A 27439-nucleotide genomic window follows, 5' to 3' on the forward strand; every position below is an offset into this window, starting at 1 on the left:
AAACTTTACAGTCAATAAGCTGAAACCAAATTCTATGGTCTAGATGTATATGTTTAAACGAACAGGACTAATAATAGCTTTTCCTGTTTTTAAATGGTACCAAGGAGACAAGGACCATCTTATCCAATGCAATTGAAAACAGAGAGATGTAATAGAATGGCGTCATCAGTCTAAGAACCTTTTCATAGTCCTAAATACTTTGCCTAAGCCACATTATGCCAACAAAATAAATAATAAATCTCCTTTTCTTTTCCAACTCGCACTCATTAGAAACCAACTCAACCATAACATTCTGAAGTTAGTTGCAATTGGCTACATCAATCCTTTTCCTTCGTTCCCCTCAGTTTAAGACTACACATTTACTAGAAATCACATTTTCAAATATTTCGCGTAACTTTCATTCAAAATCACATTCTTGAAAGCAGTTAAGGGCTTGTTTGCCATCATTGTTTTTGTGTTTCTATTTCTCTTCAAATAAATAAAATACCACATGGAGATTGATGTTAAAGATAGCATTTGCCAAAACTTCTGTTATTCCTTGCTTTTATTTACACTTTTCTTTTATAAAAGTAATAAATTTTTGCTACCAAATTCACTATAATTTAACAAATAATTTCAAAAAAATAAAACAGTTTCGTCGTACATGTTATTCAGGCAACAATCATTTTTCTTCTTACTTTTTTCTAAACAAAACCAATAGACAAAAGCAATATCAAAACATGACCTAAATTTTCTTTTTCTAAATCAGTTTATAATTTGGACAACCTTTTATGGTCAAAAGTAGCTCCATAGACAGCCACTGCCGGATGCTCCTTTAGACCTTCACTGATTTCATAATTTAGTTTCTCCATGATCTTTCTTGTTTTGCTCTAGGACAAACTCACATAGATTAAAGTAGTCATATCTCATCATTGAATTTGCATATTTCTTGATAAACCCTCTTGAGTCTACTTAGTTGGACATCAATGTCAAATAAAAATTATAGTTTTGATGGGCAATGAGAAAGTTTTGAAGCTGTAGAGGCATGGTTTTTAAGATCCCCCTTGTGCATAGTGGACTAATGGTCAAGGTTCGTAAATCCTGTGGAACGGGATGCACCGCCATCCGCCCCTTCCTAACACAAGGGATAGGGATGTCCTGGGACAAACCAATCTGGACACTGAGATTATTACAGGACGGTCTCATCCAACACTTCTGATGGTACACCATCCTGGCGTCTTGTGGGACGTACCACCGGGATTTGAAACCATATTAGCGATAACCAACATATGATCAACTTGCTTAAACTTCTATACTTACAAGGAATTACCTTAACCTTCATTTTTTTTTTGTTTCTTTAGTTAGAGATATTTTGAACCTGATTAATAGACTAATGACCTTGAGGATTTATTATTAAGTTTAAAATGATATTTATATCAATATTTCTTCACAAAAAAATATTTCCTATAAAAGCTGAGAAGTTCTATATGAGCAGATTTTACTCTGTGCAAATAAAAACAAACAATAACCGGAAATGGTTTATAAAGCTGAAGACAAACAGAATCAATGAACTTTGCTGGCAAAGTAAAATAGTACATGATGACATTGCGCGCATTTTTACTATTACAAATCCTCCTAAAAAAAACAAAATCAAAAACACAACAATACACGTTCCAGTGTTAGACCAGATACAATATCAACAATTAAATGAATACATCTTAAACATAAACTACAGATTTGGTTCTGTTTAAAAGAAGTGATCATGCAACACAACAGAATAATGATATGCGTAATAAATACAAATTGAGAATTGAAACTTCCCCTATTGATAAACTGGTGTAATACAGAACAACAGATAAAGTCTTAGCACAAAAGTAGAAAAAAGTTTGATAGAATTCCACTTTAATAACTTCACCTACCATTCCAAATACTTTCAGTTGGAAAATCTCCTTTCAGGCAGAAATATAATTAGCATAAGAGTCTTAAGATTATCTTCCATCATCAATAAACATAAAGGAGAACACCTTGCTTGTTGTCACCTCTGAATTTCCTTAGCTTGCTTCTGCCATGCTATCATTTCTCCCAGCAGTTATACTGCTCGAGGGATCCTGTAAAACATTCGGTGATACAACATGCAAAAAACTATTTGTGCTATCCCCAGACTGCTCTCGCTGCATTGCTTTCTCATGAAGTTGTAAACATACTCCAAATTCCAGAGTACATTGCCCATCGCGGGCCTATCTACTCCATACTGAGCCAAACACTTCTCTACGGTCTCGCCGAATTTCCTGAGTGACCTACGATCAATCTTTCCCTTCAGTGAGGGATCGATGACTCGCTCAAGTTGCCCCTTCTTTTGCCACAGCATAGCCCACTCAGCTAAGTTTACCTGCTCCCATGGAAGGGATTGATCAATGACAGGTCTCGCACACAGGACTTCAAGAAGAACAACACCAATAGAATACACATCAGACTTATCTGTAAGCTGCTGCGTCTTGAAATATTCAGGATCAAGATATCCAAAGCTTCCTTTGACCCCAGTGCTCACATGAGGGTGATTGATTTGAGAACCTAACTTCGAAAGACCAAAATCAGCAACCTTTGCAGTATAGTTTTCATCAAGCAAAATATTCGAAGACTTGACATCACGATGAATGATTCCCAGAGCACAACCAGTATGGAGGTAATGGAGACCCCTTGCAGCACCGATACAAATCTCAAGCCGTTGTTTCCATGACAAACATGGATGGCTTGAGCCGTACAGATGCTCTCTAAGCGGACCCTTCTCCATAAACTCATAGACCAGTATCATCTCTGACTGCTCCTCGCAAAAACCAATCAGCGAAACAAGGTGCCGATGCCTGATCTTGGAGAGAACCACAATCTCGGTTTGGAACTCCCCAAGTCCCTGCTGAGACCCATGCACACCCCTTTTCACAGCAACCTTGGTGCCATCTCTGAGCACCCCTTTATAGACCTTCCCAAATCCACCTGACCCAATTTGAGCATTCTCATTGAAATTGTTTGTAGCCAAAAGAATCTCGGAGACGGGTATCTTCAGCCGAAGATTAAGATTTGTAGCAGGCGAAGCACTGGATAGTTCTGTCAGTCTACTATACGAGCTCCCCCTGAGCACAGGAAATGGAGACCGAGTCACAGCCTCCTGCGATTCAGGTCTCTCGTTCTTTTGCCTCTTACATCTCAACGTAACCACAATCAACACAATCAAAACACCGATCAAAAGTAAGCTACCAAGAACTGACAGTAGCACAACTGCAAGATTCTTCTTCCTCTTCTCCTCCGTCAGGAAGGAAACAAGCCCTCTTATCTTCAGAATCTCCACCCCATTCAGTATGGCATTGGACTTCCATGGGAGGTGAAGCTCTGATGGCCCGACACTCACCTGAATGCTCCCTGAATTATTCGAATTCATAACAACAAAGTCCATGTAGTAAGGGGAAGCCAATGTAAAGCCGGCCAGCGCAGAGAGGTCTAAATCCTTGCGAGCAGAGTAGCTATTGATATACACATCAAAGTAGAGCTCATTCAGCGCTTTACTAACTATGTCGCAGAAATGCAGACGGAGAAGGTAGCCACGAATCGAACTTGATACAGGAAATGTCCAGGTGATGTTAAAACTATTCGAAGGTGACGAGGAATTGGATGAGCTACCCTTGTCCATCTCCCGAGCGGTGCCGTAGACAGTCTCGGGGTCGATCTCCCGGGTGGCGCCGCCAGCGGGGTAGTTGATTTGGCCGCTAAAGGTAGCAACTTCGGCGAGGGACGGCGTGTCAAGGAACTGGGTGTCGGGGTTCCAGGTTCTCCAGAGGGTGTCATTTGTCGGGGTGACGGTGGGGCCACCGACATTGATGCGGTGGAGGGTTTCGAGGGCGTGGCGGGAGAGACGGGCGGCAAGGGAAGAAGAGGAGAGGGGGATGGGGGTGGCGGCATCGGAAAAAAGGTTGTCGGGGGCGGAGAAGAGCTCGATGGCGTTGACGAAGGCGAAGGAGGAGAGGGACGAGGGGGTGAAGGAGAGGAGGAGGGAGGGGGAGGAGGAGGCGGGTTTGAGGAAGAATTCTTTGAGGAGGGGGGAGGACGGGGCGGAGAAGCGGCGGAGGAGGGGGGAGCCGGCGACGAAGACGGAGAAGAGGGCGGCGGAAAGGTTGAAGGAGGGATGGGGGAAGGGGAGGAAGTGGAGGCGGAGGAGGAGGCCGGCGGCGCAGGAGGACGGGGAGAGGGGGAAGGAGTAGGAGGAGGGGCGGGGGAAGAGGCGGACGGAGCGGAGGAGGGGGGAGGAGGGGGAGGGGAGGGGGAGGAGAGGGAGGAGGAGCTGCGGGCGGAGAGGGCAGCGGAGGAGTCGGGGAGAAAGATGCGGCCGTCGGCGGAAGCGACAGAGGCGGCGGCGCCGCAGGCGAGGAGGTAATTGTCGGCGGGGATGAAGGCGGCGAGGGAGAGTAGAGGAAAGAAAGAGAGGAGGAGGAAGGGATTTAGAGAGGGTTTAGGAGAGAGAATGGAGGAAGAAGAAGGTGGAGGAGGAGTTGGCTCCATTTGTTTTCTTTTTATATATTTTAACGTGATGATCATGAGGCTTCTTTGATTCCCTTTATGGGTGCTGCTTAAATTCTTGGAGAGTATGAATTTTTGCTCTAATAATTAAATAATTTTTAATTTAGGGATAGAAAGAGAAAGGGGGATAGGGATGTAGGTGGAACTACAAACTTTTTGGAAAAGTAAGTTAGGAAAAAGTCTTTTGATTTAAAATTTTTATAAATATAAGTTTTATAAAATTAATTAGATGTAATTTTAGTTTATATATATATATATATATATATATATATATGCCAAAATTGGAACCACATGAAACTCAAGCTCAAGTTATAAATAACCAACTCTAGTGGACTAGTTGACACCCCTAAATTTTGCTTAAGTTATTATGAGTGTCCTTTTCTTGTTTTTAATATAGACAGGTGCTATGTAGCTAAATTTATTAATTCAATATTTTTTCAATTACAATGATTTGTCTTTAATAAAAATGTGCTCTTAATTATGTAAGTTGTGGGAGCAAAAGTGATCATACATGATATACACATAAAGCAACCACTTTAAGGAGCACAAGATGGCGTTTGTTAGCTTTTTCTTAATAATTAAACGATTCGCAAAATTGCTTCGACAGATATGTATGATGAAATATAAAATATTATACCATCGGCATCAAATTAGTTTAGTCCACCTCAACTATTCAAATTCTATCTACAAATGCCTTAACGTCTATAAAACGTTCCAATTATCCTAGCCATTCATAGCAAAGTGAATGACATAATACGTGCGATGAATTTTCTTAATTTTTTTATTTTTTTTTATTTTGTTTGCTTAATACATTAGGTGTCGGATCCTCATTAGTTATTCCAAAAATCTGTCAAAAAATGGTCCACTTGAGTTCAATCTTCAATAATCTCAACTAAATCATATCATAAATTATTTTCTCAAAAAACTTATTATATATCATGAAAATTATATTAGTTCTTGGAATCTTTTTAAGAATAGAAATCATACTGGTCCACAAGCAAATAAGGTAAGCTGACTGGATGGCAAATTTTCGAAAACGAAACATTGATGAAGATTAAAACATATCCTCTATTTTAACTCTTGCATGGCTTACTCTAAACACTGTATGAACCAATATAAATAATGTCATATGTTTTCTGCACCTTGGCTCATTATTTGTGAGCACCAAAACAAGAGCAAGCCAAGGGATGAGGATGATGTGGGAGCCGTCAGAACCTTGGCTCCTTTCATAAATGCTGACACCCGGTCGGTGACAGATGGATCCGTGCACTGATAGGCTCCAAGTTTACTCCGCTCCAAGAGAAGGCAGGGGGAGGAGGTGATTTTTTTTTTTATTTGGTACCACAGCCACTCAGGTATGAGCATAGTGAAGACTATTCAAAACAGAAAAGATAAAAAATTACTGACTCCACGGACAATCTCCAAAATAATGAGCAACAAATGAGGCAATTTAATCCACAGCTTGGATCGTCTCCCAAAAGACGTGTCTGATCTAGGCAACACGGCACTCCTGTAGCTTTCGCCGTGGATCACTTAGGAGCAGGTGTTCAACCTTCTCCCGTCCCTTCTTCCATAAGCGCTCAATCAACGAAACTGAGTCTCCCTCTAGAATAATATAGTCGTCGGCATCAAGTACATGTCTCGTATATAAGAGCCCGGCAAGGTGTGTTTTTTTTTTTTTGATGAAAATGGTAATTTATAAAGCTCTAACGTGGGTACTGCCAAGTCACGAGGAAGGATGCAACTTGTGAAGCCGAGCTGATCTCTAGTGTTGGGACGTAGAGTAGTCCTGCTGGGTTCCACTGAACGTTTAGATAACTCTTTAACATGGTGCTGTCTTGATGGTGAACTAGGAATGGTTCAGTGATGGCTGGCGTCGGTTTATTGACTGGATTTTAACATTTACTTTGAAAGCTCAAGCGACATAGATTGTGCCTTGCCTTAAGGTGAAACCCAGCCCACTGTCCATTGGAGTTTGAAGTGGTCCTGTGTTAACGTTAAATATGCGTGGATCACCTATTTGAAATATATATATTGGTAATTTATAAAAATCTGCATGATTATTGTAAAATATGTGCATCACTGCTCGAAATATGTCAATAACTAATTTAAAAAATATGCATCAGTTGCCGCCTAATTTATTCATCATCTTTTTAAAACATATGCACCAACGATGTCCACCGCCATCACCAACAATTGTGGGCTATAATAGAGATCATCGATGGCGATGAGCAGTAATGAAAATTATCAATGGTGGTGAATAATAATGAGTTGGCAATAGTGAGTGGCAATAATTATTGCAGATGGTGATAAAGACCATTGTTGGTGGAGATTATGAACAAAAATTTACATTAAAATCTAAAGAAGATAAACATTTTGCGTGTATGCGTGTGCGCGCGCGTTCATGCAGCCAGTGAAAATTCCAAGAATGATTTGATATCTTTCTAAAATTTGGAAAATATTGTTGTTACGATTGTAGTGACACCAATCAAACATCTCCAACTATTCATTAAGTTGCAGAAATATTGTTAGCTACAACTTCATTGCATCCACAATTCTAAATTTGATGCTTAATAACACCCTTATTGTGAAGTAAGTTAAAAAAAAAAAAAACAAACACTTGTAAGCAATGGAAGCAGACTATTTTCTTAAGAAGCCAATCTATGAAAAGATGGGGGCATGCCTTCCCTCCTCTGCAACTTCTGATCTGCTTGGAAGGATCCCTATCATCCTTCGGATCAATGATGGTCCCAAGCAGCTCCACTTCTTGTATTGATGCCTCCCCTCATTGGTCCCCCTTCTCCCTCCCTCGCTCAAAAGAGAGTCCCCACTTGAGTCAGGATTTGAATTCCCCATTAGAGAGAGAGGGAGAGGAGTTGTGTGGAAATAATGTACAAGTGTGGTTGTTATATATATGGCTTGATGGGTGGGAGAAAGCTCAAGGTCAGTTCCTGATTAGACTTCTCGCATAGAATTAGATGAAACAATGGAGAGATGTAGTTTGAGATATGGTAGAAACTAGAAAGCTTCAATTAGTGTTGGAATAGGTTTGGACAGCACTGAGAGAAAAAGGCATGTGGGTTCCAGCTTTGCATGTGCAAACATTGACCCTGGTTCCAGATGTTTGGCTCCAAACCATATGCTGTTTGGTTATTCTGATTAAACCCCTCATGAAGATTTATTTTGCTAGTAAATTTCTGTCTGATCCATTGGGTTTCAGATCTCAAGGGTTTTAAGATTCTCAGTACAGGCGGGGAAGCAGCCCCGAAGGTATGTAGCTTTCTCTCGACGCACTCTTTTAAGCTATTATTTTGTTCTAATCTGATCGAAAAGAAGAAAGATTCCTTCTGGATCATGTTCGTTGCATCAAGAATATTTCGATCAAATTTTTGATCGGGGAAAACAATTAGGATCCTCCAGGTCTGATGCTTGTTGGACCATTTGATTGTCCAATGCTATGTAGCCAGTTGCATGTGCTAGAGACAAGCGACATGTGTGTCAAATATATACCTGTTTTGCCATGCATCCCACACATCCTGAGACATGATGAACAGCAAATTGATCAATCAAATGATTGGATGAGTGCAAAAACTACACCCCTCTCAACTAAATAACCTCTTGGAATTAAATGCATTCGAAGTAGTTATTCAGAAACTAGCACCTGGTTGGTTTCTCATTGAAGAGTTAATTTCAGTCTTCACTCCTAGCTCCTGCCAGAAGTTCAGATGAAGCAGCCCCTCCTAACATGCCAAAAATAACCAAGTTGGCCACCTGTAATCTCCTCTGCAAAGAGATGAGTCTCGTCCATTCACATGTAGTGCAAGCGCAAAACCAACATGAAACATAGCAGTTCAACAAACCAACAAGTGTAGATGTGTAGGTGAGCCAAAATGAACAAGACCACCCCAAAAGCCACAGTTATCATCCCTGTAATAAAGCTAACACCATCAGCATCTGCTGCATCCACACATTACACCACAAGCCTCCTCTTCAAATCATGATGTCAAAATAGATCTACGTCCAACAAGGCACCACCCTCCCCCAACAATGACTTAAATGTTAAGTGGAATGCTTTTCTGCACGAGACATGAAACTTGAATCCACCCACTGGCAAATAAAGTTAGAGATCTACTTCTAGCTTCTCAGAATGACAAAGGTTGTTATTCATGAAAAGCAATTGACAATTGATGAAACCTTTTTCCCCAAGCGAACCTACTAAGATAGAAACCACTTTGCTAATTAAAAAAATTATAAGAAAAATCCTTCCTAATCAAGATCCAACCCCCAATTGTGAGCAGAATCTATGAAAATTCTCACTGATTACACCTATTATACCTACCAGACACCGCTGAATTTTAAACCCATTCATGCCCTGTGATTGTTTATAAGGGATGCGGAATCATCAGGGTGGCTCACTATTTTGTTCATCCTCATCAGAGCAAAATGGAACCTATCCATGACAACCTGACCAAATTTGCTGGCATCCTCCCCACCAGAAAACCACTACCAGAGCACCCCTTTCTCATACAAACCAGCCCCTGTTTCTACAACTTGTATCCCTGCTTCTAAGACCTCTATATAACGACCAATAACAAAGACAACAGCAAAGCCAAGTAGAAGAAACTACCAAAGACAGCAAGACTCGACGCAGCTTACCTCCATTTAGAACCATGAGCAACAAGGTCACTGCTGTTCGTGCCACTGCTTTCGTAAAAGGCCTATACCAAAGCAGGGGCAGATAAAGTCCAGAAATAGCCGCCACAGCTGTACACTCCATCACCTCCATGCTTCTGAGGGCCTTGCTGCAACTGCTACATGCTCATCAGAAATGATGAATCTGAATGTAAATCAGTGTTAAGGTAGTTTGTTAGAAAAACTGTATTTTTGGTTGCAGAGTCATGTAAATGAATTTAAAGGTAAAACCATTTTCATCTTAATAAACAAGTGATATGTTTTGGTTCTAATGAATTTTCATAGCTGATACACATCACAGTGAAACTCTCTTCTCACATGTCATGCTTCAGGCTGTGCTGCGTTTGTTCATCATCCCGCTGGTGTGGATGCTCATCTTCTGACTCTTCAGACTCTTCATATTCCGAGGATGAGGAGTCCTCAGGGTACTCCAAAGTACTACTTGATGGTTTGGCACCAATGTTGTTCATGAGATTAGCGAACCATGTGCTCTCGGAATGGGGATTTGCATTGCTTGAATTGCTTGGGGTCTCAGGTGTGGCTGGTGTATTTGAGGCAACACCAGCAATGAATCTGTAAGCCAATTTGCTAGCATTCGCAACTTCTGTTTTCACTTGTCTCAGCTGCATCCAAGAAGAGAAGGGGAAAAGAAAAGGTTGAGCATCCAATTCAATCTACCAGGGAAAAAAGAGAATAAAAAAAAAGAAAAAAAAATCCTTTTATGCTTTACTCATATACATTACTAGATCAGGTAAGTTTCAAAAATGGTATCAGCACTCTATTCATGGTGAACTTCACACATCTCATGGTTAGTTAAAAAAAGTTTTGCCATTCCCCAATGCTAGAGACAGAAAATGTGACAAGAATGTTTATGCAAATAAAATGTACTGATATATTCAGGGATGATGGAGGTTTTATTCAGAAATAAGCTAGAACAGCAAATGGTGTATACTGATATATTTATGGTGAGGAATAAGCTAGGAATGAAAGAATGTAGGTATCAACACTCTATTCATGGTGAGCTAAACACATACTCATGGTTTGGTTAGAAAAAGTTTTGCCATTCACCAATGCTAGAGATGGAAAATGTGACAAGAATGTTTATGCAAATAATGTATACTGATATATTCGGGGATGATGTAGGTTCTATTCAGAAATAAGCTAGAACAGCAAATGAAGGAATGAACAAATAAATAAATAGCTGAGGTGGCTTAAAAGAGAGCTTAAATGTGCCTGGGTAATGGAGGCATGACTCTGACATGTCCCTTGAGTAGTTAAAGCATCTTGTGGTGCACAAGTTCACTCGACTTGCATATTCAAGAGATACAACCATCACTAGCCACATACCAGCCGTGCACGCAAGAGCAAATTATGGTCAATAGAACTGGAGGCCTCTAGCCACCCATGAAATCTTTTGAAATTGAGAAAAGAATAGAACAAAAGGTCTTGTTCTTGGTTTCCATTTCGGATAGAATACCAAAACAAAGAAGGAAAGAGGATAAACAATCAATGGGCTAATCATCCTTGAGAAAAGAGTATCCCATGGCAGAGATGTTTCCTAGGGATATTAGCATTTGTAGATTTTCCAAAAACAAACACCCATTTAGGGATCCTACCCAAGAAGGAGCTTTATGCATTCATATGTTATACTATATAAAAAACAACCACTTGGAGAAGTCGATTGGCCATTCAATGGTTATTCATCTGATCACCATTTGAGAAAGGCAAGCAGAACTTCGAGGTGCCAGAAGGTTACTGATTTCAAAAGCAAAGTCACAAGAGATGTCTACCTCACACATGATTTTATACAGATGGGTGAGCCTTTCAGTTTTCCCATAAATACCAATCACCCTTCATATATCCCTATCTAAGGTCACAGACAGAATCATCCATGAAATCATAACTGTTTATTATTCTTCTCATGTACATTGCATGTGTCAAAATATGGTGAAAGATGAGGAACAAAAAACTCATGCAGATGCATAAACGGACACATACATCCAAAAGGTTACTCATCAGTAAAAGTCAGTAGTAGAGTTGTTAAGTTGAACCCAAGAGATGGGCTCCAATTGTCAGAAGGCAAAGACAAACCTCTAAAACAAATGAGAACCTAAACACAGAAACCCTTTTGAAATTTTGATTTAGATAATAGACTTTCATCCAATAATATGAGATGTAAATTTTATGATTATTATGATTATCTAATCTCTGGTTGCATGAGCTTAAATTGAGTACCACATAAGGTAGATTTGTCCACTTGTCGCAACATTTAACCTTTGAAGGATCATACATTTAAATCCATAAACCAATCCCATATAGATGAACAAGGTTTCTTCATTAAGGATTTTTAATTCCTATATAGCAGCAACCAGTGGCTTATATCTGAGTTATAGTTGTATGTTTGAAGAAAAGTGAAACCCACAGGCAGAATCATGGTTCTAGTTAGAGTTTTTTAGCTTCTACTCTTTACAAGCACCATCTGATAAAAGAGAAGAGCAAGCACATAATGCACTCCTGAAGTAATTCTTAAGGCACATTGTAAGTCCCAACAACAAGGATTTGGTAATGTTCACTCCAGGTGCCCAAATTTGCTCCAACTTTTTGAACAATGTGTTCACTCATTCTAGCACCTTTTGTTATGGAATGTCAACTACTGACTCCACAAAATCCATAAAGAATTAGTGAGTCATGCAGCCAAATCCATGCAGCCAACAGCTTTGCATATGATTGAAAAAGGAAAACAGCCATTACCAAGGCATATTTTGAAAGAGCTGCAAAAGGATGAAGAACAATGGGCCAATGATAAGTGAATGCCACTTGAGATCAAGCAGGTGGATATGATTATGCTCAATTTTTGGCCCCAACAGTTCATGGTGTTCGAAAGGCTCCAGAGGGATTGATAAAAGAATATGAACTACATACCACATCCAAGATAAAGATATGCAAGGTGGCTTACAACTGTGTTCCAGATAAACTGCTTAAAGCCTTGCCATGACAAATGTGGCAAATCCCTTGAAGTAGATTCTCATACACCACCTTGCTTGCTGAAGATGAGTCCAAACCTACACATGATATTTTTATCTAAAGGATGCAACTTCCAGAAAGCGAAACTATAAGAGTGAAGAAACACTTTATGGCTATTTAAGGACAAGATTGCCAAGTTCAGTAAAGAAGACAATAGAATTTACACGGTGGAAGGATGTCATACACCAAATGATTTGTCCCACCAAATCTTACTATGAGCAAGGCCTTTACTAAAATATTAGGACTCTTAAATGAAAAGTTATTACAGATGGGAACACAGCTCCTTTGAAGATTATATTTACTTCTCCACTACATAACAAGATGCTATATGTTTATTTAGATGCTTTTATATTATGTCTATTGAAGAAAAGAGACTTGTAAGAAAGCATCATGTCCACTGGATACAAGACTCTCTTGTACGCAAGAGATGTCTACAAGGGTAATGGTCTCATTTGCAAACCACCTCAATCAAGCCTTGGCATCTCCCAGCGTGAGAGAAAACAGGAGTTCCTTCCCTTTTCCAAGTCAGCTCAAAATGATCTTGTATACTGGGCTTTGCCTTAACCTTGATGTCACAAAACAGTATGCTCAAGTCCTGTGGAAGGCTACTAGGGCATATGCTAACTCCCATGCAAAAAAGGCAGATGCATGCCTACAGAAGTTTGAGAGCAGATCAATAAGTACATCAGAACAGGCTCGAACATTTCATGATTCAGCTTAGCTCAAATCTATCAGTGTCTCTTGAGCTTTTTATAGGCTAGGTTCAAACACATAAAGCTTCTGTTAAGTCCAAAGATGTGTAACAACATTTAAAATGCCATGGCCCAATAGCATATTAACAAAAAATTGTATAGGATGTATTTGAATTTTGACATTCATTCCCTATCATGAGCTAAGTTGTATCTAGAGTTTACTACTAATTAATGACTATTTACAGAATAGTAAATGTATGTAATATTTTATTCAAGCTGCATGAACTGAACCTACCCTATTCTCACTTGACTCAGTTCCTAAAGCAAGCATGCACACCATTGGCTAACTTGAGCTAAAAGATTTGTAACCTACATTTCCGAAACCGATATCTAAATATCATAGATAAAAAAACAATGGTAGCTCTGGATTTTGATACCTTTATATTTCCTGTTATAAACTAAACCAGACTCCATCCTAGCTTCGCTTAAACTTCTTTCATGAACCAAGTTAGTATTCAGTTGGCTCTGGAGCCATAATTCTAAGCTTACGCTTGATATAAAAAAACGGGTTTAGCTTGGCAACCAAGCAGAATTGGAATGAAAGTACCTTCTACCTCTTACCACCTTAGTTTCAAAGAAGTAAAACAACAGGATAAAGAAAAGTATGATTTCTGACAAAATGTCCACCCAAGATAAATTTTCAGTCAAGTCTCGTTATAATCTTAATACCTTCACTTATGCAGGATATACCGATTTTAATTAACATCTCAAAATAAGTAATGCACATACTAGTAAATCTTCTAAATATATGTGACATAAAAGGAATTTGTTGAATGCAACTTTAGTATTGGTGTAATGATCAATCTTTCCTTAGGCTCGAACTAAAATCAGTCTCCTGATATAGAATGGCAAACTAATAAATTTGCAATGCTGGTGTCAACGGATAAAGAAGCATAACATGCTTCTTTACAATTCAATTTATACTTTACCAGCACAAATATCAACATTCTGCAAGTACTTGCATAGTGGGTGCATGTATAAAAACCGTCGATATGTACCAAGAACTAAAGAGACATAATCACTTGTTATTATATGGAAAAGTAATGAACATTTCAAAGAAAATTTTCAGTGTTTCATCCATTAACAATATTTTTAGTTTAAACACTGGTTTCAGATGATGTAGGCATACTTATGACAGAGCATATGATACTAGTACAACAGAAGAAAGTAAAAATAAACAAATAAGGGCATGCACATATAAGTGCAAAAATCAGCTAGAAAATAAGAAGTCTCCACCTTTATTGCTGTATTTCCTGCAACTTCCATTGCAGCATCACCAGCATTGGCAAACCGATTGACCCAACCTGTAAAATTACAGAGTATAAGATCATGACCAATAAAAGTCCAGCAACAATGTCTCTTAGATCTCTCTCATTAGATTTTCAACTATAATTTTCAAAGAGACCAAACTGATAGATATGGTTCAAAGAACTCATCAGAAAATCTAATAAACCAAAGTTAAAAGTTTCAGTCTCAGCCCACACATGATCTGAAATTGGGATTGGTTTCAGATTTTCAGCCAAAACTATCTTATGGGACCAATTTAATCGAATATATATAAGTTATTTATAAATAATTTCTTTCTCTCAGCACATAAAAAATTCAATCTGATCCATTCCTCAGAAAAGTATGAATCCACCTCCAGCCGAATTTTCTTTATCCAATTAAACAATTTTAACCCTCTAATACAAGTCTTTACTTCTTCTAGATGGGTATCTCCAATATCTGTTCTTGCTACAGAAGCTGATAACTTGTCACCCTTCAGAACTCGTGATGAAATGGTCAATACCCGCATATCTATCTTATTTGTCTTGGTTTTAACTGAATATAGGAGGAACATTTGGGCTTACATTCTTGTAAATGTTATCAGCCTACATAGGCTTGTGAATAGTATAATGACCTGAGAAGTTTAGACCACCCTATTGTATTTCACCTCATGTACATAAAGCCACAATCAATAAAATATGCTGTAACCTTCACAGGGATCAGACAGTTTCAAGAAAGATTTCCTTATGATGGGGATTATCATGTCACATTACTATTTAATGATGCAGGATATGGAGGTGTCTCAATAAACAATACCAACTCATTAATCACCTCCCAAAATATGAAGTTCATGCTAAGTCAACTATTTATAATCAAATACAACCTTGTCCCAGCGCCCAACTTAAGTATGGAAGGAATGAGACATGTCAATATGAAAATTAAATCTTTCCAAATTTGTCCCATTTTAACTTCCATGAACTTCTTCAGTCATTGACGCCAATTAACTCTTGCTCTGCAAGACTAAATCAGCAACTTGGCTGCTTACTTATATGCACAAGTTGTGAACATATGATTGTAAGCAAGTATAATGATTAACTTGAAGCTCCAATACCTTACAAATGCGTTAATGACGTCTGTCTACATTCAGGTTTTTATTAAGCTTCTGTCACTCTAACCAGGGATACGTGCATGAGATTTATCATAACCCATCAAAAAGAAGTAGATATAACAGGCTCTGTTTCACCAGATCAATATGTAGATATGTTTGTTTCAGAGGTTTTTTAAAAGAGAACAGGCACCAGCAATTATTAACTAATGCTACTAGGTGATGTAGATCTTCTCGGCAGTAATTATTGGTTTGCAAATATGATGGAGGAGGAGAGTTTCTCGGCCATCGGGGAAGCCTTACAACACTTAGTTCCTATTTTTTGGAGATGAGGTAGATGTTCCTATTTTTTGGAGATGAGGTAGATCACCTCGGGAAAGGAGTATGTTAGCCCTGCCAAATCAGGTTGAAGAAGATTAATCCAGCTGATCGCTCCTCTTAAACTCCTTTCTTGCTTTACCTCTTCAAACTGAAAGTCTGGCCAGTCCTATCTTATCCCCAGGATAATGTCTTCCAGCATGCAAACAGCCTCTAAGTCAGAAAACATGACCAGTGAAACCCAAGGATAACAGGACCTAAACCATTGTAATAAGTCCTAAAAGCATCAAGTATTGTATTCTACAGTACAATACAACTTGAGATGCCATGAAAAAAATAACTTTAAAGCAGACCTCCAATTATTAATCTAAAAAGCCAATCAGCTTAGCAGTTCCTAATCATATAATGTTTGTGAATCAACACGTTAAATCAAAGCACGGCTTTCAGTTCTTCCATCATAAAATTTACCTTTTAAAGTGACACGCATTGTGAATAACATCTGAAGAAGTTGGCAAAGGACATACATATTCCCATGTTGTACGGATAATCAAATATGACCCACTCCCAGAAGGCATCACCTTGGTCATCCACTTTCATTTTTTCTTTTTTGCAAGAAGATCATCTTTAAAGGTAAATAAGCCAGCTGCAAAGCAACATGGAGATGGGAGCAACTGCCACTTAACAATCCAACTTTCAAATCTATATATACTCTCTCAAACAAGCGTTGCCCAAAATCAAGGCAGACAGAGTTGCAATATCTTTAAGAAAAAATTAAAAGGATACTTGGTTTCAATGTTTAAATTTCGAATATTGATGAACAAACAGTTATCAGCTAGTTCTAAACTAAAAAAAGATGCATGAGCTGTGTGAGAAGATATTTTCTAGGCGAAATTGAGAGAGAGAGAGAGGGGGGTGGGGGAGATGAAGCTCCAATAGACAGTGGCATTGATAATTATCACATGGTAAGGGCAGAAAAAACAATATTACAGCAGCACAATGGTCAATGATATATTAGCTGAAATAAGGAAAGCAGAAGCATTGAATGCTATCATCGCTCCCTATGAAGCTAAGGCGAGGCAACTAGCAGAGGGATAAAGAGAGAGATCAATAAAGTTGAAGCTCCAATAGACAGCAGAATTGATGACTATCACATACTAAGGGATAACAAAGGGAAGGAAATCAAGAATACAGCAGCACAATGGTCAATATTATATTATCTGAATCAATAAGGAAAAGCAGAGGTACTAAAAGATATCTGCTTCCTATTAAGTTAAGGTGAGCCAATTACTTGAGAGAAAAGGAGAGATGAACAAAACTGCTAATCCATACAGCACATTGTACAGGAGAAGTGCACAGAATTTAAAAATACATAAAACAGCTCATGATCTAAACTAGGCCACAAACTGTGGTAGAATCTCGTTACTGGAGGAATATGTGCGTATACGCATTAGGTCTCTGCAAATGTTTCAAACCGTGAAATTTTGCATAGATGCATAAAATGTATAACATCTATAATAAGTATGTGGAAGCATATAACTTTCAGAAATCACCTAGAAAAGATTCAGATGTTTAAACAATGCCAAAGTCACCTGGAAGTTTTGGTGCAGCAAGCAATTCACAGAAAGCATCACAAAAGTGGTTGCAGTTTCTTGATAGCAGGTCGTATGAGCTTCCAGGCCATGCACTGCTGAGCTCCCTCAAGATCTGATTTACCATGAAAATAGAACAGTTTGTCATTCCAAGGACAATGGATTCACGGTAGGTATACATAGGATTTCTACGAGGTGGACAGCTAAAAACTCCACTGCCGTATTCACAAAACCCAAATGACCATTCTTCATCTCCATAAACCTGCCAACACAAAAATAACCATAAATTTACCAAAAAGATATGCAATTTGATAATTACTCTGACTTTAGTGAATAGATTGATATGTTGGGCTGTAAAGAGTACGGAGTAACATAAATGAAGAAACTTGACAGGTATCAAAAATTAAAAGAAACCAATAAGCTGATAGAATAATAGGTGATAAATTAATAAAAAAATGGTGATACTTTAGTAGACCTTATAGAAGATAGCTAGAATTAGAAGAAGGGTATATATTCATTTAAGACGGCTCCAAAAGATCAGAGAGACATCTGAGACATAACAGATGAAGGTCTAAATAACAAAAAAATGGCAGCAAAAAATATTTAATTGAAATCAAACAGTACAGATAAAGGAAACAAGTCACTTCCAAGTTGCTAATGAGAAAATAGCAAAACTGATAATCAACACCAAGAAAAGTAGAAAATCACTTAAAAATGCCAATCCCTGAACAAACGAGGAGTCTCTTTGTCAAATATTTATCCTAATTCCCCATACACCTCCTGTATCTACTTCTGCATTAAAAAACTATTATGTTTCGCTTCTTCCGTATATCTGAGCAGAGCATCTGTAAAAAGAGGATGAAATTTTTTTTGACTTGTATTCTCCCAATAATGGGCTCCCAAGTGAAACCCCAATATCATAAGCCAAAAAAGTCCAAAACTGTTCCTTAACAAGCAGAAAACATAAGAGGGACAAAGATAGACCGCATTTAAATACTTGAATATTTGCTGTACCTAGACCAAAAATCAATGTTGATTCCCTTTTGGGCAAGATTTCTTAAGCGAGAATCTTGAAACGGACACAAAAATTCAAAAACACTTTATCTCCAAACAATATGAAAATCCTAGAAAGAATACATAGAAGAAAACTTCTTGGGCTTTCAGTAGCCTCAAAAGTTCAACATTAACAGAGTCGTCGTCAATTTTGACTAAGCCCAGAATTTAAAAAAAATAATCATTAGCACCTTAGTAAAATAGATGACTAAACAATGCCATGGAACCCACTCAATATCCGATACTCATTCCATCCCTAGCTCCCATTCTCTGTGACATCATTTTTAGCTGTGAGCGCCATAAAACCTACTGTTCCTCCCTTCAGAACTTACCCATGCCACCGTTATTGCTCCTGTTGAATGCTTCTAAGAATCGGCCTCCTCAACTTCCTCAGATTATGTGTTGCTCCAAAATTTAGGGCTCATACCCTTTTCTCCTTTTCTATTCAAACAATAGTTTATCACTGGGGCAAAGGGCTCGACTGCGATACTTGCTTGTTTGAAACACAATCAATACCAAAACCTAAAACACATACACTACCATGAGCCAAGAAATGGCACTACTACCTTGTTTTCTATTTCCACCATACCTCTCTCAAATCATGTTGAGCAATCCCACGCACAATTTCCACTCTGCCAACAGAAAATCATGACGTTGAAATGGCACACAATGTGGTCCATTCCTGCACTAATTCTTTTCCGAAATTGTCTTCGCCTCCCAAACTTAACATCCACCTCCCCAACCCTACTCTAAAATCCAATTTTTTTTTCCCGGAAAATGATTCAACATTCGATTTTATACAAAAGTAAAGCAATTCTCTTGCAAAGAAACCCAAATTTCCGTTTGTCTGCTTCACCTCAAAATCAAGAAGATAGCACGGAAACGCAGGATCTTAGTTCAACCCACTGATGATTTCTTGATGAAAGGAGGGTAAAGTTAAGTAAAGAAACGCAAAAAGAAAGGGAAAGACCTGGACGGCGCTGTGGAAGATGCCACCGAGGCCAATGCCGTCCTTAAAGATTCGATTGATCTGGACGATGGTGTTATTGGTCTTCTCCGAGCCACTGTTCGTCACGTCGTAGATGTGGACCACCACCTCCTTCATCCTATCCCTCCCCCCCTCTCTCTCTCGCTCTCCACCCTCGGCCCCCTTCCCCTCTCCTCTCTCTCTCTCTCTCTCTCTCTCTAGGGAATGAGGATTCTCGTGGAGCGTTTAAGCCATGGAGATTGGGGGAAGGGATAATCTCCTCCGCTCCTCCGCCCTCGCCACCGCCGCTGCGAGCGTTCGCTTTTCTTCCCTTTTTTTTTTTAACTTCTTTGTCGCTCTCCGCCGGGCCACAAATTTCGATCTTGGAGGAGCGTCGGGCCGCTGCTACTTTTCGTTCTCGGTCTCCGCTTATTTCCCGTTTTCGTTTATTTATTTATTTATTTATTTATTTATTTATTTTATTTATTTTTAAATATTCTCGCACTTGCGTACGGCCCGTGCAATTTCTTTTTGTTTTTCTAGTAATGAGGGGAGCCACTTGACCGAATTGAGGCTGAGAGGCACTGCGTGGAGGAACCGGCGGAGAGCTCAAAAGCATACGCACTCGCCAAGGTCTCGAGGGCAACGTGAGAGGCGACGGTGGTCATGACGGAGTCTGACCATGATACTTGGATGGCCGCAAGGTCGCCGTTATCGACGAAGAGCTTGTCGAAGGCGATGGAAAAGGAAAAGGAGAGAAGGTGGGTTTAGCATAGAAAAGTCGGCGTCTTTTTGATAGTGATGTAGCCGGCTGTGCTCTAGGATAATGATGTATATTTTTTTCCACAGTAGGTCTCCAATTATTTAATACTTGGTGATCTTCTCTTGAAAAAAGATATTCAATTATTCGATGCTGAGATGGAGAGGATAACAAAGTTTGATGGATGAGATTTTTCATCACACCTTTGGGCACTTGTGTGAGAAAGGGGATGATATTTTTTGCGAGAATGATTCACCATTAGATCACCCAATGCACAAATCTCAAAATACTCTGAATTCTATCAAATATTAGCCTAGAGTGATCTCAAAGCGATCATTGAATGATCCCATGGTGAATTTCCATGAAGGAAGGTGAATTCTTCTTGCGCATGAAACATATAACTCCTGATCCCTTGTGTGAAAGAAGAATATTTGATGAAAGAGGGATGGCTATGGTTTTTCTCCGATATGCTTTCTAGTAGAAAAAATATTTCTCAAGTCTTGACAGATGCCACAAGATTTATTAATCAAATATCTATTTGTCGGGGTTCTCCGATAAAGTAGCTCTATCTCTGTACTAATGAGTTGGATTTAAATCCTTCCCTTATCTTGTTTTTGGCCCAACTTCCTCTTTCCTAATTCTCAACCAAATAAAAAACAATCAATATGTGATATTTAAAAATAATCCATAAAATTACTTCGTGCTTTACTTTGGATAAAGATCGAAGACTGAGAAGATATATTTATATAGAAAGAGACTGCTTTATGATTTCGAGTACGAAAATATTCTAAATCTCTATAGATTTTAAATCTCTATAAGTTTTATTGTCGATCAGCCTCCTAAGGATATATTTAGTTGCAAAGACTTCTTAAAAAATATAATTTTTTAAAAAAGTATTTATCTATTTCATTGAAATAGATAATTTTAAAAATTATGATTAGTTTTCTGCAAAACTTCTTCTTTTTCATGAAAAAGTTTTATTTTTTATTTTCCTTTTCCATTATTTTTTAGGTAAGCATACATATTCTGTATGTATTCTAGATCCATACCTACTTATAACCAAAATTTACACCTCGATCTATTTTAATTTTCAAGAGTGTAAGTTTGTAAAAATAATTAAAAAAAAAATCAGGGAAACACTTTTCCCTGCCTCTTGGTAGCGACATGGAACCTTTCTCTCAAGTAGTCCACCCTCCTCCCACATGCCCCTTGGTGGGACCCTCTTCGTCCCGGCAATGCCCTTGAGTGGAGCACAAGACGCGGTCGGAGTGATGGTGGGTGGGGTACATGACTCCATCGGATCATAAACCCGTCCGACCCGTCCCGCACCGGAACGGAACGAAGGAAAAAAAAACGAGGGGCGCAGCCGCATAATTATTCATATACGTACAATAAAGATCGGCCGTTCCAACTGGGAACAATCGAATCGGTCGGTGCGTAACGTCACGTACGCATAAACATTTATATACGGTACTTGTGGGTTGGCTCGGAGGTTTGAGAGAGTGAAAATGACCGTAATACCCTTATCGTGCCTTCGAGCCCCCGTCATCGCCCACGCTCTTGGCATGTGATCGGTTTCTAGAAAACCTATCTCTGTATGGCATTTTTGAGGACAGGATCAGATCCAAGGACTCCAAGCCGAAGAGAATACTCTTCGATCTCTCTTCCGGTCTCCGCTCCCATTTGGTTTCTCTTCTCGATATGAGCACGGGGAACGCTTGGATTCGTCAAATTTTTCTTCTTCAATTTGGGCAGGTACGGTAGTATCCTCTACCTTCCTCTTTTTTTAGATTTTTTCCGCTTTGTTGGGGTTGGGGAAGATTGATTTTCGCTTAATTATGGTGGATAGATCTGGATCCTATTGTTGTGAGGGTTAGTTTTCGAACTTTATGCGGGTGTTAGGGTTATTCGGATCGGATTAGGGTTTTTATTTCCGTGCTTTTTGAGTGCTGTTTATTGAATTAATGTTTCAAGTGGAGGAATTCTAGGTTTTTCAGTGGAATTAGGAGAATTGGTTCCTGTGATGATAATTGGAAGATTGCAGAGGAGTGAAGGTAGGATTTGAAGGTCAAATATTTGAGCAATAGATTTTTGACAACAATTCGATGTGGAAACTGTGATGCTCAGACAAATTCAGTGCTTAAAGTTGGGATCTTGAAGAATTAAGTATACTTGGATTTAATTTAAAGTCAGCAGGACAAAGTGAGGATTCCTATATATTTGTTCATGGTTCAAGCTTTGGTGGGAAAAGCTCAATGAGAAGGGGTAAGGAAAAATAGCATATGTGGAATTTACCATAGAATTAAGAAACTAACTATCTAACTATATAGTAATCCAAATTTTGTCAGAGAATATTTTGCTTGATCCGATCCACTGATTCAGTGGGGAAAAGAAAAGCAAAACAAAGGAAGTGAAGGACTGAAGTGAATATTGCAGTGGAGAAAGTATGTTATAAGCCCCAAACCGTTACCCTGAAAACAAGAAAAAAAAAAATCTGGGCCCTTTGCATGAATTAGCAATTGGTATTTATACCACAGTCCATTATGAATCACATTGACCTTGTGGATCACATCCATTTCCTTATGCCATGCAGCATGAGAGCGGTATTCAGTCTTTTTCTGGTAATAGGGGTTGGACCTGATATCATTGCTTTTGCAGAAATTCATTGCAACATGGTCTTTCTGCAGCATTTCCACTCCATAAGACCGGTTAACATGAATTTCTTAGGGGCTTCAAGAACTTCAAAGGATGTGTCCTACTGAGGCACACCAAATTTTCATGTGGGATAAAGATGAAACAAGTACTTTAGGTCTCAAACAGTGACTGCAATTTGGTCTCCAAATGAAAAATGAGTCATAAATCGAGGCCAAAATTTACTTTGCTTGGCTAACTTCTAGGAGCTGTTATTTAAAAAGAATGCCCAATATATAGAATTGAACATGCTTTTCTACTTTTGCTTGACGCTGATGCATGATGGAATCATGGATAGGCATTAGTCAATCATGGTTGGTTCGATAATCATGTGAGTCCATGTCTGATAATACCTTTCTTTGATCTTAAGTTGACATTATGTGCGTCATGGTATCTCAGTGATTGTATTGTTCTTGGTCTCTTTATGTTGGTTCTCTTGGCTGTTTCGTCTTTCATTAATTTCCTTTGTATTGTGGATTTTGTTCATGAGTTCAGCTACAACTTTGTTTGGTGCTCATATGATTATCTTATGCATCATCATTGCTTCTATACTTGTAGGATTGAAGTTGGTATTGTATTGTTGATTTTTTTTTCTTATTGTGCCCCAGAAGAGAAGGTTAGTAGGAAGGAGGTGGAGTCTTAGGAAGTAATACCACCTTTAATTTTCAGCGTTGAAAAGATAGATTGGGATGATGTTAAAAAGAGGTTAGGATTAGCCTAGGGAGGAAGATGTTGGTCCATGTTTTCTGTTATGATTACCATGTTCTTTTTGCTCCTTTTTATCCAGCTCCTCTCGGTGCTTTTTGCCCAATGATTAGAATAGCGTAATAATATGTTAATGCTTGATTGTTGATACATATACATTGTTGCTTTTGTGAATTACGATAATATCTCTTATGATGCATGGACCTTTAGCGTTGATACTAATTGGTTACAAATGTGATGAGCTCAATATTTGAATTCTTTCATAGAAGATGGACCAAATAATTGTTCATATTTTTTTGGAACCCCGAGCTCACCGTGCTTGCATAAAATATTCCTTAGCTCCCTGAGTAATTCATCTAATTAACCCAGAGCAATCCATTCCCAATATTCAAGCTAAACTTAAGGTTTCTAAGACAATTATTTTTTTGTTTTTCATTTCAACTTGGTTAAATGAACCCTTCATGCATCTAGTTGAAGCATGCATTGTTGTATCTAACAGTGGTGAAGCAAAGACCAGTATTTCAAGTCACGGCAGATGGAATTTTGGTTGATTTGAATTTTTTTAAAATAAAAACTCAAGCCTAGCTTGTCTGACTTGTAAGAGTTGTTGTACAGCAGAGATAAGAAAGTGAAATTAGTAGCTCGATCTATTTGACCTAGCTTGTCTGGTAGGCCTGATGGCTTGCATATGAAGGACAATCATTTTAAGAAGATATCTTTCTTTTATACTTACAATATGACATGAGGCTACTTCATTGAAAATTTTGTGATGTGGAAGATTGTATTCATTGGAGATTTGATGTTTACATTCTTTTGGTTGTATGCAGTAGGAAAGCCATATGAGCTGTTCAGTTGAGTATTTAACCCTTGCCGTCTTATTGTTAAGATCTGGTATTTGTACATTTTGGTGTTATTAAGATGGGCGGCGGTCTGGGCTGCAAGAAGACTGGGAGAAAAGCCACAAGAGAAGCATTAGTTAGGGCTTATCATATTTCTCTCCTGCTTTCTCCTGTCATTTCCTTTTGGGATTGCATTGTTCGCAAAATCAGATACTCCTTCAGACCTGAATGGGTGTAGTATTGTTATTGTGGTAACTGTTGCAGTAGTTCCTTTTTCAAGAAGAATTCAGTAACTTATGAAAGTTTAGGTAAGATGGTATTGGAAGTGGTTCTATTTTGTTAGTAGTCATTTTGAAGATATTAGGCTAAGACCAGTAATTAGAGAGATAGGCAATCATGGAGAAAGTTGGATGTGGTCAAGAAGGTGCAGTCCTGAAGAAAGGGAAGAAAAAGCAGGCCAAAGATGAGGTGGATCGCCTCAAGCAGGCTGAGAAGAAAAGGAGGCGCTTAGAGAAAGCGCTCGCAACCTCAGCAGCCATACGCTCTGAGTTGGAGAAGAAGAAACAGAAGAAGAAAGAAGAACAACAGCGGCTTGATGAGGAAGGTGCTGCAATAGCTGAGGCTGTTGCTCTGCATGTCCTTCTAGGGGAAGATAAAGATGAATCCTGTCATTTCGTGCTGAACAATAATAGAAGATACAATCCTAGGGATTACTCTAGCAATTTTGACCTTTTCATGGGTCATCAGAATTTTGCAAAATATTCTGTTGGGGGACTGGGATGGGCAACTGATGCATATGGGCCTGAATGGAAGTGGAATGATTGGGTGCTTGGACAGTCGCCACCTGCTGCGGTGCATGCAAGACAACTCCAAACACCATATTATGAGGATGCATGTCAAAGAGCAGATCTATCTGCGGGGCATATAGCAGCACAGGCAGTCTCATCACTTCAAATTGCAGAGGATCCATATAACGAACAATTTGCTGGTCAAGGAATGGCAACTGTTGTCATCAATAGGATGCTGGGAGGCAGCAACATGGGTAACAAAGTTCGTTTTTACAGGTAGTTATAACTGCGCTATATGTGGACTTGTATATAGTTGTCCCAAATGAGTTTTCATCCATTTTGAGTGAGATAAATATCTTCCTGGTCTGATGCTATATCCTTGTCTTGTTATGAAATGTCTGTGTTAAGGTGTGTCTGTGTCTGAAGGAGTTTGTCGTGTCTGCTGTTTAAGAACGCTGAGGAAAGACCTGCTTCTTGTGTTTTCTTATTGAACAATAAGATTGGTATATCATATGCAGTCCGTTATAAGCTGTTTGTTTTGTTAATTAATCCTCATTTGAAGTTCTTGTTTCTATGGTGAATTTTAGGAATACTGCATTCTGACACTTACCACGTACATGGTTTGATTGCTAAGATGAGAAAATCTAAAATGCAATGACCTCTCGCAGTTATACATGTATGAGTTTTTATGTGATACAGCTACTGGAGTTCTATGTCCTTGTATTTAGTGGAAAAAATTGCTGTTGAAGTAACTCATATGTTACCCTTGTTCTCCCTTGTTTTAATTTTGATAGCTTTGTTATACCTTGATTTATAAGTCATTTGAGGAGTGATCGGATTCTAGGTACACGTCAATCAGATGCTGTTGGGATTATGCTTTTATAGGACGTGTCCTTCATCAAGCCTTTGGAATCTAAACACCAATGTCCACACTCCATGGATGCCTGCCCGTATTTGGTATATGATCTCCGATCGTGCCTTGGTTTATGATGTTCATTCTTAAATAGAGAATGCAGACATGCAATCTCTGCATGTCTTTATATAAATATGATGAACTCAAAGCAATTTTTTTTATTCATTACTTGTTCTATTCTTATCATAGTATGTCAATGGGTGGCAAAGTTTGTTAGTCCCCATATTCATGTCTTTAGATTTTCGTAAGACCAAGCTATATCGATTGTTGTTGTATCCACATTCTTAATGATTTGCTTTAAAACAGCAAGCTCATGGTTTGCTTAAATTAGTGGAGGGCTTATGTATCAGCTATCAACTCAAAATCGTAGATTAAAACTAACATTGGTCCTCCACCTTTGCTGTAAATTTTATCCATCTTTTACATCCAAGCTTGGCTTCATGTGTTACTGATGGGTGATATAGAAATAATTCTTTTCAACATGAATTTATATATGCATGGAAAACAAATCTGCTAGAAGCTTGATGTTCCTTGAATCTTCTTTCTGTGCAGACAATTATTTAAAGTTTATCTTGGGACCTTTTTGTAGAAGAAATGAGGATTCCTCCCTATGGTTATGGCCTTGAATTGTTTGTTATGCAATTTAATTTTTATTCATAATTCTATGCTTTATTATTTGATTACTTATATCTGGAAAATCATTTAATTTATAAGATAATCAAATAAAAAGACAAGTCCTTTTCTTAAAAAAAAAAGGAAAGAATATATGAGAGTAACGGTGAAAACACCTTTAGCTTAAGATTTTGAGGCTTTGAGCACGACGCCTGTTTGTGGGGAGCGCTTTGCCCCTGCATACCGATAAATAATAATAAGGATTTTTTGCATAGATACCCTACTAAATATCAGATTTTGCATGGATACTCTTCTAAAATTGATATTTACATGTATACCTTCGTAAAACTCTATTATTGTATAAATGTCCGTAATATAACGATTGTTCTAACAGTGTTAAGAAAAATTATATTTATATTAATTAAAAATAAAATAAAATTTTAAAATTATGCTGTTGTCCCTGTTTTCTTACCTTGCTATTGGGATCGCGATCTATTTGCATGTCTACCCATTAAGGGTATTTTAGTCATTTTAATTAGAAACCGTTAATTTTTTAACGTCATTAGATAGCATAAGTACATATGCAAAAATAAAAATAAAAATAAAGGGCAGAATGGCAAAACAAGTGTTTTATGGGGGTATGCATGTAAATATTAATTGTAGAAAGATATTCATACAAAATTCGATATTTATGAGGGTATTCATACAAAAAATCCTAATAATAATAATAATAATATTCTGAGTGATTATGGAGTTGGCAAAAAAAATTGGCATAGCATATATAAAGGGTGAGAACTTTTGCTCCTAAGTGAATAGCTGT

The 27439-nt window shown here is 38.4% G+C and overlaps 3 protein-coding genes across 7 annotated transcripts; 1 reads left to right on the plus strand and 2 right to left on the minus strand.

Moving 5' to 3' along the window:
- Positions 1-1535: 1535 nt before the first annotated feature.
- On the minus strand, positions 1536-4512 carry LOC103710736 (probable receptor-like protein kinase At5g24010; the record flags this gene model as incomplete). Its single annotated transcript, XM_008796617.4, is given in 3 exon segments — positions 1536-2179; positions 2182-4285; positions 4288-4512. Coding segments are annotated over 3 exon segments (2478 nt in total), but the record flags the coding sequence as incomplete, so codon positions are not given.
- A 3433-nt stretch (positions 4513-7945) lies between these two features.
- On the minus strand, positions 7946-19736 carry LOC103710694. Of its 5 annotated transcripts, none has more exons than XR_005506845.1 (7): positions 19315-19736; positions 17292-17553; positions 14250-14317; positions 9556-9860; positions 9202-9382; positions 8207-8328; positions 7946-8081 (listed from the first exon to the last, which is right to left on the minus strand). XR_005506845.1 is itself a non-coding variant. In XM_039115538.1 (5 exons), the coding sequence occupies exons 1-5, from the start codon at positions 19447-19449 to the stop codon at positions 9322-9324; spliced, it is 831 nt and encodes a 276-aa protein (XP_038971466.1). In that variant the 5' UTR covers positions 19450-19736; the 3' UTR covers positions 8148-9321. The 5 variants fall into 5 exon arrangements, 1 of the variants encoding a protein (XP_038971466.1); XR_005506844.1 differs by having other exon boundaries at positions 8207-8472; XR_005506843.1 differs by having other exon boundaries at positions 8207-8621.
- Positions 19737-21600: 1864 nt separating this feature from the next.
- LOC103710695 lies at positions 21601-25639 on the plus strand. Its single transcript, XM_008796553.3, has 2 exons — positions 21601-21826; positions 24295-25639. The coding sequence occupies exon 2, from the start codon at positions 24703-24705 to the stop codon at positions 25372-25374; it is 672 nt and encodes a 223-aa protein (XP_008794775.1). The 5' UTR covers positions 21601-21826; positions 24295-24702; the 3' UTR covers positions 25375-25639.
- The last annotated feature ends 1800 nt before the right edge of the window (positions 25640-27439 follow it).

Source organism: Phoenix dactylifera, chromosome 18 (genome assembly GCF_009389715.1).
Source record: "Phoenix dactylifera cultivar Barhee BC4 chromosome 18, palm_55x_up_171113_PBpolish2nd_filt_p, whole genome shotgun sequence".
Lineage (NCBI taxonomy): Eukaryota > Viridiplantae > Streptophyta > Magnoliopsida > Arecales > Arecaceae > Phoenix > Phoenix dactylifera.